General features: G+C 43.2%; 2 protein-coding genes across 13 annotated transcripts in view; both read right to left on the reverse strand.

Moving 5' to 3' along the window:
• Nucleotides 1-12,000, reverse strand: part of LOC148404383 (protocadherin gamma-C5-like) — a 226,049-nt gene that overhangs the window by 189,154 nt on the left and 24,895 nt on the right. The window contains exon 1 of one of the 12 annotated variants that reach the window (XM_088380870.1): nt 4,597-7,139. The exons of 8 other annotated variants lie outside the window; for them this stretch is intronic. In XM_088380870.1, coding sequence (XP_088236996.1) covers nt 4,597-7,023 — 2,427 coding nt within the window. In that variant the 5' untranslated portion in view covers nt 7,024-7,139. Of the gene's footprint in view, nt 1-694; nt 3,166-4,596; nt 7,140-12,000 lie in introns of those variants that run through there. 3 more of the 12 variants (XM_088381112.1, XM_088380981.1, XM_088381143.1) reach the window with 3 other exon arrangements.
• On the reverse strand, nt 9,897-11,633 carry LOC148404388 (protocadherin gamma-B7-like). Its single transcript, XM_088381330.1, has 2 exons — nt 10,269-11,633; nt 9,897-10,168 (listed from the first exon to the last, which is right to left on the reverse strand). Exons 1-2 carry the CDS (start codon nt 11,397-11,399, stop codon nt 10,028-10,030), a joined length of 1,272 nt encoding a protein of 423 aa, XP_088237456.1. The 5' UTR covers nt 11,400-11,633; the 3' UTR covers nt 9,897-10,027.

Here is a 12,000-nt window from a genome sequence, read left to right on the forward strand (position 1 = left end):
TGTTTTGAACCAAACTTTCTGTTTAGGTTTATAGAAAGGCTGCAGCGCAGGTCACAGTACTGAGTATTCAACGTAGCAGAGAGTTTACTGATGTAGAAACATCTGCATTGACCTTCATCACCAAAAAACAACTAAGGTATGTTTACCACCTCAAAATTGGTTTACACACACCTTTGAAAACAACAGAAGCTTGAAAACTCTTACATCAAAATGCAAACCTAAGGAAGTAATAAAATTCTAAACGCGTTGACACACTCAACAACAAAGGTCGTCAATATTTGTCTCCTAGAGTAAAGCAGTGAGTGGCTACCGTGCCGTCATGGAATCAAGGGTGAAAAAAAATACCATATCGTTTTTTTTCTTACTTGTTCATTTTAATGCCAGGTGCTACCAGAGGCGTATCACATGACTGGTAGAAAAGAAAAGTTGACTAAAATAATCTTGGCAGTACAATGCCACAGATATTGACGAAAGCATTGCAGTTAGTATGTCATTCCGTGGAAAATGGCTGGATATTAAATTCTTATGAGCTATCTTTGTTATCATTATACCATTTGTACAAAGGAAAGATTTTCTCGTACCAGGCATTTAAAATCTTCAAGGAACCTCAAAGACAAAGGTGGTCAAATATTATTTTCCGTGACTGTGAGCAAAAACAAAATAACGGCATTCATATATGGGATAGCGGTCCTACCTCCAGAGAGTCAAATGAATCGTGAAGCTCATCAACAAAGTCAGACGGACTTTTCTTCAGAGTCTGGTCAGCAGGAAGCGTGTTATCGTTGTAGGAAGACACAAACTTAAAGTCACTGGTTCTGGAGCCCGTTGTCAAGTAGGCGTCATAGTTGTAGGTGCTGCGTAAAGTTCCCGTGCCGTCTACATCTGCGTAATTAGGAGGCAGATACGCGCTGGGGATGGCAACTGCTCCATCAAACAAAAGTCTGGGCTTTCTCCTGCGACAAAACCTCACAGCCAGGACCACCATAATGAAGGTCAGGAAGAAGGTGGACACAGACACCAGCGCGATGATCAGATAAGAAGTCAGCTTGGAGTTCTTCTCGTCGTAAGAAATGTCCTTCAGCTCCGGCACCTCGGCCAGGTTATCAGAGATAAGCAAATACATGGAGCAGGTGGCCGAGAGAGGGGGCTGTCCATTATCTTTGACGGCCACAATCAGGTTCTGCTTCATGCTGTCAGACTCCAAAATATCCCGTTGGGTCCTGATTTCTCCGCTGTGGAGACCAATGGTGAAAAGTCCCGCATCTGTGGACTTGAGGATGTGATAGGACAGCCAGGCGTTCTGTCCCGAGTCGGTGTCCACCGCGATCACTTTGGACACCACAGAGCCTCCGTGTGCCGCTTTGGGGACCAGCTCGGTCATGAAGGAGTTGCCCTCCGGGGCGGGGTACAGGATCTGAGGAGAGTTGTCATTTACGTCCCAGATGAACACGCTGACGCTCACGTTGCTACTCAGCGGAGGAGAGCCGTTGTCTCTGGCCATCACGAGGACTTGGAAACTCCTCAAGTGTTCATAATCAAAGGTCCTGACGGCGTGGATTGCCCCCGTGTCTCCATTGACAGACACGTAGGAGGACACCGGGGTGCCGTTCACCTCAGCAGGTAAGAGGGAATAAATGACGGTGCCGTTCTGTCTCCAGTCGGGGTCTCGAGCACTGACAGAGCATAAAGTGGAGCCAGCCTTGTTATTTTCACTCACATAAGCGCTGTAGGACTGTTCCTCAAACACGGGCGGGTTGTCGTTGATGTCGCCCACGGACAAGTGGATGCTTTTTGAGGAGAACAGAGGAGGAGAGCCCTCGTCGGTGGCACTGATTGTAATGTTGTAGTCTGACACTAGTTCACGGTCCAGAAGTCCAGTAGTGACCAGAGAATAATAGTTTTTGATAGAAGGAACTAACTTGAAGGGGACGTTTTGTTGAATGGAGCAACGCACTTGTCCATTTTCCTCAGAGTCTCTGTCCTGTACGTTAATAATGCCCACCTCTGTACCAGTCGGGGTATTTTCCGGAATGGGATTTTTCAACGATTTAACAAACATTAACGGGGCATTGTCATTGACATCAATGACGTCAATTATTAATGTACAAGATGCCACCAATCCTAGGCCATCTTTAGCTGTAATTTGCATTTCATACAATGGTACCTCCTCATAATCTATGGATCCACTCACACTCACTGCACCAGTTTCTTTGTCAAGAGCAAACACACTATTCATTTCATCAGAGATGTGATCAAACTCATATGTTACCTCGCTATTGATTCCTTCATCAGCATCTGTGGCACTGACATTAATCACTATTGTGCTAGGAGGAGAGTTTTCAGGCAGACTTCCTTTATAAACAGCCTGGCTGAACACTGGGGCGTTATCATTTGCATCCAGCACAGTGACATGTACAACTACTGTCCCTGATCTCTGAGGTGTACCACCGTCTGTTGCAATAAGAACAATCGTGAGCTCCTGTTCTTGCTCTCTGTCGAGCTCCTTTTCAATTACTAACTCCCCATACTTCCCACCAGCGCTCTTTGCAACAACATTTAATTTAAAGTGTTGATTTGTTTCGATTGCATAGCTCTGTATAGCGTTCTGCCCCACATCTGCGTCGTGGGCCTCATCTAAACGATAGCGACTCCCTTTAACAGCAGATTCACTGATCTCCAATTTAATTGCATTCTTTTTGAACTGCGGTGAATTGTCATTAATGTCATGAATATGAATATTGATCCGATGCAATTCTAAAGGCTCTTCTAAAACAAGCTCCTGTTTCAAGATACAAGACGGCTTCTTGGCACAAAGGCCCTCTCGGTCAATCCTGTCTGCAACAAGAAGCTCTCCAGTGTTCAAATTCATCTCAAAATACCGTTTGCTGTTGCCGTCCCCATCAATCCGAGCCCGTCGAACAGACAGTTTGCCCACCTCTATTCCGATATCTTTTGCTATATTTCCAACAACAGATCCGCGCTTCATTTCCTCTGGAATTGAATAGGCCACATCTCCGCGCACAGTTTGTAGCGCAAAAAGAAAAAAGCCCAACAAAGCCACCGCGTCCAACAGCGCGCATCCCTTGTTTTTCATTTTCCCAGGAAAAAATAAAAAATAAGATAAGAGGCTGAATGAGCCGAAAATGCCTTCAAAAAATAAACATCCAACGAAAATGATATGTTCTAGAATGGTAACGCACGGAGGATGTGTGAATGTGCGCCTCTGACGCATACGCCAAATTGTGGTCAAATATGAGGAAATGTTGATGTCCATGAACGTACATCTCATTTAGCTGGTGGACAGCGCCACTAGGAGCACGTTTTGAATATTACAAATAGTTTATGCCGGGATATTCTCACCTATCCGAAAATCAGACTTCAAAGTTAGCAAACGATGATAGTTTTGTCGTTCCCTGTTTGCACGTATGGGATTGCTGCAGCAGGTTAATATACAGGTTGGAGATAGAAAAAACATGGTTGCAATTTTATTTTGCCAGCAAAAATACAAACTTCACAATGTGTTTGTGTTTCTGTCTTATTTTATGACATCAAGCTACAATTGTGGTCAATGAATTGTTCTTGACACCACTGTTACAATTGCAAATTATCAAAGTTGTTTTAATAATAACAATAATAATTAATAATTTAGTAATTGCAAACGCAACGAGGTTGATTCGGAAAGAACGCCCATGGGAAGTGACGCAAGCTAACGACAGCGTCAATTGTTTAACATACAACGAAATTATTTATTGTCATGGGATATAGAAGAGTGATGGGATACTATTTTTGGGAGAAAAAAATAACAGTAATCCTGGGGAAAAAATGGTGAGCTGAATTCGCACAATTTTATTTCATCAAGTGGTTGCACGAAATAAAATCATTTGGATCCAGACACATTTTGAAGTAGAGTATACATATAATTTAAAAATGCAACTAGATCCGAGTGATTTTATTGTATGGAGCCCCTTGACAAATTAAAACTGAATGAAATAGTGTGTGAAATTTACGCTGAATACTTTGACCAGCACAGGGCAACACGGCACACTACTTTATGAATTACAAGCTCTTATAAAGCAAGTCGAAATAAAATCACAACTTCAAATTCTATTTGGGGGGAAAAAAAACCCTATCCCTTAGTATCGTTAGCTCAAATGGGCTAATCCATTAAATGACATTAGTTACAGAATAATTTATGGTAATGTTTTCTGCATATCAATAACATAAAAAATATGTGTTCTAACTTACTGGCTGATGGGAAGAGGAACACAATCAAAATAGTGATCCCAAAAAACGTTTCAATAAATGAATGCCTAGAGTGAATTTGACCAATTTAAATTTCGCCAAACAATGTGGAGTTTGCTTGTTTTTGTACATTTAATTTTCGTGGTGGAAACTATAAAAGTTTATTTTTAAAACGCAAAACCATTTAGTCATTGCTATATTGAAATGTTTGACAACATTGACCTATACTGTATGTCGAGAAAATTATTGAAAACAATCACGTTCGTGAAAAAGCAATAATGAAGAAATTATGATTCTCACAATGAGCACCAATAAATATTAAGAAATTCCTCCAAAATCTAAAAGACTGCATACCTCCAAGGGGTCGAAAGAATCATGAAGCTCATCAACAAAGTCAGACGGACTTTTCTTCAGAGTCTGGTCAGCAGGCAGCGTGTTGTCATTGTAAGAGGACACAAACTTAAAGTCACTGGTTCTGGAGCCTGTTGTCAAGTAGGCGTCATAGTTGTACGTGCTGCGTAAAGTTCCCATGCCGTCCACATCTGCGTAATTAGGAGGCAGATATGCGCTGGGGATGGCAACTGCTCCATCAAACAACAGTCTGGGCTTTCTCCTGTGACAAAACCTCACAGCCAGGACCACCATGACGAAGGTCAGGAAGAAGGTGGACACGGAAACCAGCGCGATGATCAGATAAGAGGTCAGCTTGGAGTTCTTCTCGTCGTAAGAAATGTCCTTCAGTTCCGGCACCTCCGCCAAGTTGTCCGAGATAAGTAAATACATGGAGCAGGTGGCTGAGAGAGGGGGCTGTCCGTTATCTTTGACGGCCACAATCAGGTTCTGCTTCATGCTGTCCGACTCGGAAATGTCCCGCTGGGTCCTGATCTCTCCGCTGTGGAGACCAATGGTGAAAAGTCCCGCATCTGTGGACTTGAGGATGTGATAGGACAGCCAGGCATTCTGCCCCGAGTCGGCGTCCACCGCGATCACTTTGGACACCACAGAACCTCCGTGTGCAGCTTTGGGGACCAGCTCGGTCATGAAGGGGTTGCCCTCCGGGGCGGGGTACAGGATCTGAGGAGAGTTGTCATTCACGTCCCAGATGAACACGCTGACGCTCACGTTGCTGCTCAGCGGAGGAGAACCATTGTCCCTGGCCATCACGTGTACTTGAAAACTCCTCAGATGTTCGTAATCGAAGGACCTGACGGCATGGATCGCCCCTGTGTCTCCGTTGACAGACACGTAGGAGGACACCGGGGAGCCGTTCACCTCAGCAGGTATGAGAGAATAAATGATGGTGCCATTCTGTCTCCAGTCAGGGTCTTGAGCACTGACAGAGCATAAAGTGGAGCGAGCTTTGTTATTTTCACTCACATATGCACTGTAGGACTGTTCCTCAAATACGGGCGGGTTGTCGTTGATGTCTCCCACAGACAAGTGGACGCTTATGGAGGAGGACAGAGGAGGAGAGCCCTCGTCGGTGGCGCTGATTGTAATGTTGTAATCAGACACGAGTTCACGGTCTAGAAGTCCAGTAGTGACCAGAGAATAATAGTTTTTGATAGATGGAACTAACTTGAAGGGGACGTTTTGTTGAATGGAGCAATGCACCTGTCCATTCTGCTCAGAGTCTTTGTCCTGTACATTTATGATGCCCATCTCTGTACCAGGCGAAACGTTCTCTGGTATTGGATTAGTCAAAGACTTTAAATTAATTACAGGGCCGTTGTCATTTACATCTGTAAGTTCAATGATTAATGTTGAATAAGACACTAAACCAAGACCATCTTTCGCACTTATTTGCATTTCATAAGATGAGACTTTCTCATAATCAACAACACCAGACACTTTCACTTCTCCAGTTTTGGGGTGTAAAGTAAAGACTTTGTTTTTGTCATCAGACGCATGGTCAAATGCGTATGTGATTTCACTATTTATTCCTTCATCTCTATCACTTGCACTCACTGTGATCACCAATGTATCAAGAGGTGAGTTTTCAGGCAGATTGGCTTCATACACTGTCTGGCTAAACACAGGGGCGTTATCATTAGCGTCCAGCACAGTGACGTGTATTTGCACTGTACCTGATCTCTGAGGGGAGCCGCCATCATATGCAGTCAGCAAGAGCATCATGTCTTTTTCATCTTCTCTATCTAATTCTTTGTCTAAAACCAATTCGCAGTATTTTCGTCCACCTGCTTTAGTTTTTATATTTAATTTGAAATGATCATTCTCCTGCAGAGTGTAGCTTTGAACTGTATTTTCTCCTATGTCACCATCATGTGCTTCTCCAAGTAGAAAACGAGTGCCTTTGACTGCCGATTCCTGAATTTCTAATTTCAGTGTTTCTTCATTAAACTGTGGTGAATTATCATTAATATCTAGAACACGAATACTAATTCGGTGTAACTCTAATGGATTTTCCAGTACGAGTTCCTGTTTTAAAACACATGATGCCTTTTTACCGCAAAGCCCCTCTCTGTCGATCCTTTCCTGCACAATCAAGTCACCCGTGCTGAGGTTGACGCCACAGTGCTGGACGTTGTTATCCTCTGGATCAATGCGTGCTTTGCGAGCAGACAACTGGCCCAAATCAAGTCCCATATCCTTGGCGATATTCCCGATTACAGATCCACGTTTCATTTCTTCTGGGATAGAGTAGCTCACGTCTCCATTGACGGTGCGGAAGAAAAAGAGAAAAAAAACAAGTCCGTAGCCAAACGAGGCACATCTTTTGTTCTCCATTCCACTTAAAATATTTCTAAGAATCACTTCCATTGTGACCGGAGATGGACACTAACGTCAATACGATTGTCCTTTAGTCAATCCACAGCTTTTACAGTCCAACATTTAGACCACAGCTCCACAAAACTAAAATCGGGTTTGCGCGTCGACGGAATGGGTGGGAAACTGAGCTGCTTTTGTTCATGAGTACATACTGACCTCTAGAGTGCATTTATCGACATAACACCTACAAATCATTCTCAGCATAACGAGGATAAGCTTTTCATATACTGTAAAAACACATTTGATTATTATTTTTTTTTGTGAATAAAAGCGGTTGTATTTTTACAAATAAATTCAACTTAAAGTATAGCCTACTTCTAAAATATTGTAATGGCCGATTTTCTAAATTACAAAACCTAAATCGAAGAAAAAGCTGACGAGTCAGTGGAGAAAAAAAAAGTTCGAGTCAGTTCAGAACCATGGACAGCGAGAGAGCCAACGATTTTCCCAACCGGCCTTATTTACCAACGTAGCATAAATTGTTGTAAATATATGAAGTTTCTCAAGCAAAAATATTGTGATTTACAAAGTCTTTAAAGTCCAAAGGTCTTTTAGTTAAACTAAGTAAGTCATTGTGACGATGTAATTGCAAAGTATATATTATTTAGAACATCCACTTTCTCAATTAGGACTAGTATTATTAGCCAATAAAAGTCGGACTACGACAGAGAGTGGTTGTCAACCAGTCACGTGGCACAGAAAGAAAAAACACTCTCACTTAATTCCGCAGTGAGTAAGAACTGAAACTACTTTTCTTGCATCAAAGTCAGGCAATGCACCACCACATCATTCATCACTTCCCCACTAACACCAACATCCATTTTCTATACTGCAGATTCTTACAAGTACACTACAACTCCAACTGACTTTGCGAGAGAAGCAGGGTACACAATAAACATGTGAGGTCACCAGCCAATCACAGGGATTTTTTTTTTAAAAGAAAGGAAGTACTGTCAAACACTGCACACATTCACATCGGTCCATTTTTAAAGAATCACACATGCAGGTTCTGCATGTCTAGGAGAAAGCCTAGAATCTAGAGGTGAGGAAAAAAAACACCTCGGCACGGGATAACACGGAAAAGAGAAAGGATGGTGCACAGATCCAAACGCACATCCTAAATCCTGTATTTAAAATATTTATTAGTCTATTATTCACATTGCAAATGAATAAGCATGTGTTTGCGTTCACTTGAACGCTTTTAATAAAGTGATATGAAGTTTTCTTGCCTCATTAACCAAAACAATTGTATGCAGTATTACAGTATGCATTCCTTGAAAAATTGACTTTTGTGTCAGGGTAAATTTAGTTTGGCATGTTTGTGAATTTGGTCACCCGTGCTATGTGTAGTTATGCTGCGCTTTGCATGGCTCATAAATAGGGCCCCAACTTTTTTAAAAGCAGTAATATACAGAGAACCGATACAACTTTTACTTGGCCGATATAAATTCTGTGTCCCAACTAGAGCGATACATTATAAGTGGAGCAGCTACTTTAAAGCTGTAAGCAGCTGTAGTTTAAAAGCCTTGATAACTGCCCAACACTGAAACTTCACCGTGTGTTTGTCACCAATTCATTGACCCAGACCCAAACATAATACTGTGAACATTAACACACCTATCAAATAAAAATACTCAAAACACTTGCAAAGACAAAGATTAGCCAGATAATTAACTTCATTGGTCAGCCATGTTAAAATACACATTGCATACATTGAGAAATTAGGTTTTCCTCAAAGGGGTCCACTGGAAATCAACGAAGTCTCAATGAAAAGATGATGGAGCTCTTTCAGAAATTAGGATTGATAGTTTAGATGAGTTGGATTGGAAATGTGTGCTAGAAGAAAAATTAATTGTTCAAATTTGATCATGAAATATGATCAGAACACTTGTCAGGGCAATAAAATTGTTGGGCAGTGACATTCTTAATGCATAGAAGAAACTATTATGGGTATTTATGTATCAAAAGCTGCCTACCTCCAGGGGGTCAAACGAATCACGAAGCTCGTCAACAAAGTCACTAGGACTTTTCTTGAGAGTCTGGTCAGCAGGGAGTGTGTTGTCATTGTAAGAGGACACAAACTTAAAGTCGCTGGTTCTGGAGCCCGTTGTCAAATAGGCATCATAGTTGTAGGTGCTGCGTAAAGTTCCCGTACCATCCACATCTGCGTAATTAGGTGGCAAATACGCGCTGGGGATGGCAACTGCTCCATCAAACAACAGTCTGGGCTTTCTCCTGCGACAAAACCTCACAGCCAGGACCACCATGATGAAGGTCAGGAAGAAGGTGGACACGGACACCAGCGCAATGATCAGATAAGAGGTCAGCTTGGAGTTCTTCTCGTCGTAGGATATGTCCTTCAGCTCTGGCACCTCGGCCAAGTTATCCGAAATAAGCAAATACATGGAGCAGGTGGCAGAGAGAGGGGGCTGTCCGTTATCTTTGACAGTCACAATCAGATTCTGTTTCATGCTGTCGGACTCCAAAATGTCCCGCTGGGTCCTGATCTCTCCGCTGTGGAGACCGATGGTGAAAAGTCCCGGATCTGTGGACTTGAGAATGTGATAGGACAGCCAGGCATTCTGTCCCGAGTCGGCGTCCACCGCGATCACTTTGGACACCACAGAACCTCCGTGTGCAGCTTTGGGGACGAGCTCCGTCATGAAGGAGTGTCCCTCCGGGGCAGGGTACAGGATCTGAGGAGAGTTGTCATTCACGTCCCAGATGAACACGTTGACGCTCACGTTACTGCTCAGCGGAGGAGAACCGTTATCCCTGGCCATCACGTGGACATGGAAACTCCTCAGGTGCTCGTAGTCAAAGGACCTGACGGCGTGGATCGCCCCCGTGTCTCCGTTAACAGACACGTAGGAGGACACCGGGGCACCGTTCACCTCAGTAGGTAAGAGGGAATAAATAACAGTGCCGTTCTGTCTCCAGTCAGGGTCTTGAGCACTGACCGAGCATAAAGTGGAGCCAGCTTTGTTATTTTCACTCACATATGCGCTGTAGGACTGTTCCTCAAACATGGGCGGGTTGTCGTTGATGTCGCCCACGGACAAGTGGATGCTTTTGGAGGAGGACAGAGGAGGAGAGCCCTCGTCGGTGGCGCTGATTGTAATGTTGTAGTCTGACACTTGTTCACGGTCAAGAGGCCCAGTGGTCAAAAGAGAATAATAGTTTTTAATAGAAGGAACTAACTTGAAGGGGACATTTTGTTGAATGGAGCAACGCACCTGTCCATTCTCCTCAGAGTCTCTGTCCTGTACGTTAATAATGCCCACCTCTGTACCAGGTAACAGGTTCTCTGCCACTGGATTAGACAGTGATTTTACTTGTATCACGGGAGTGTTATCATTTACATCAGTGACGTCAATTACTACTTTACAGTGTGATGAAAGTCCATAACCGTCTTTAGCATCCACCCGCATTTCATACTTGGAATTACTTTCAAAGTCAAGAGAGCCAATGACTTTAATCTCTCCAGTTTTACTATCGATCGAAAATACTTTTCTAGCCTTTTCAGCAATGCGACTAAAATCATAAGTAATTTCACCATTGACACCATCGTCTGCGTCCGTTGCACTCACTGTGACAGCAATAGTTTCCTGCTCTGCATTTTCTGGCAGGCTGGCCTTGTACACATCATGACCAAACACTGGGGCGTTATCATTTGCATCTAGCACCGTGATATGCACTTGGGCCGTTCCTGATCTTTCCGGCTTGCCCCCATCACTGGCAGTAAGCACCAGGCTTAAAGCATGTTCTGTTTCACGGTCAAGCTCTTTGTCTAACACCAATTCAAGATTTTTTGATCCATCTGAATTCTCTCGCACCGATAAAACGAAATGTGCATTGTTTTGTAAGAAATATTGTTTAACAGAATTCTGCCCGATGTCGGCGTCATCTGCTTCATTCACGCGATATCGAGTTCCCTTGTCGGCGGATTCCCTTATTTCCAGCTTTATCTCATCCTTTGGAAAGACGGGGGAATTGTCATTTACATCCAGAATGAGTACCATAATACGATGCAGCTCCAACGGGCTTTCTAACACCAATTCATATTTAAGCATACAAGTCAAGGTCTCTCCGCACAGCTCCTCTCTGTCGATCCTCTCCCGAATCACAAAATTTCCCGTTTTGACGTCTAAATCGCAGTAACGCACATCACCGTCAACAGTGTCAATCCGGGCCTTACGAGAGATCAATGCCCGTCCTTCTAGTCCGAGGTCTTTGGCAATATTCCCAACAATGGATCCGGGTCTCATCTCCTCCGGAACAGAGTAGCTGAGCTCTGCAATGGCGATGTCAGCACAAAAAACAAAGCCGTGAAAAAAGATAAGGAGCAGGTGAGCTCGGTGATCCATTTTCACTAAGTAACTATAGAAATTAGGAGTTAAGACGGGGGGGAAATGCACACGTCTGAAAAGAAGTGCAGATCGCTAAACAATAGCTCGTCTGGTTGAATCACGCCTGCTTCATGTGGAGGAGGAAAAAAAACAAAAAAAATCCACAACACAGTATATACGAGTATAGAGCGACATCTTGAGTCTACTTTGAATATTGCGCGCTAATCTGAGAAGAGAATTAAATATTGCCATTTTCATGACTGTCTATCAGCCCCGTAATTGCTAGCAAATTAAGGGCGGCAACATAAATCAGCACCAAGGACAGCACCGGTGATGGGGAGACCTGGCCGTTTGGTCTACAGATTTTTCTATTCACAAATGCAGATGTAACCCAGTGACAAAATATGAAAATATACCATCAGCATATTCCTTTCCATATTTAAAATATCTTCTCTTTATTTATTATTCTGAGAAAATTGGCTCTTGAGATCAAAATTAACCCAGAAGTGACAGGTGAAAATGAGGGCCTGTTAAGTCATGACTGTTTGCCTGTCCGACTGAGCTGTAACAACTTAACCGTTGCCACTAGTAGTCCGAAAACCACAACCAATCGCCACCA

Source organism: Syngnathus floridae, chromosome 1, assembly GCF_059516105.1.
Source record: "Syngnathus floridae isolate MCC-2025c chromosome 1, RoL_Sflo_1.0, whole genome shotgun sequence".
Lineage (NCBI taxonomy): Eukaryota > Metazoa > Chordata > Actinopteri > Syngnathiformes > Syngnathidae > Syngnathus > Syngnathus floridae.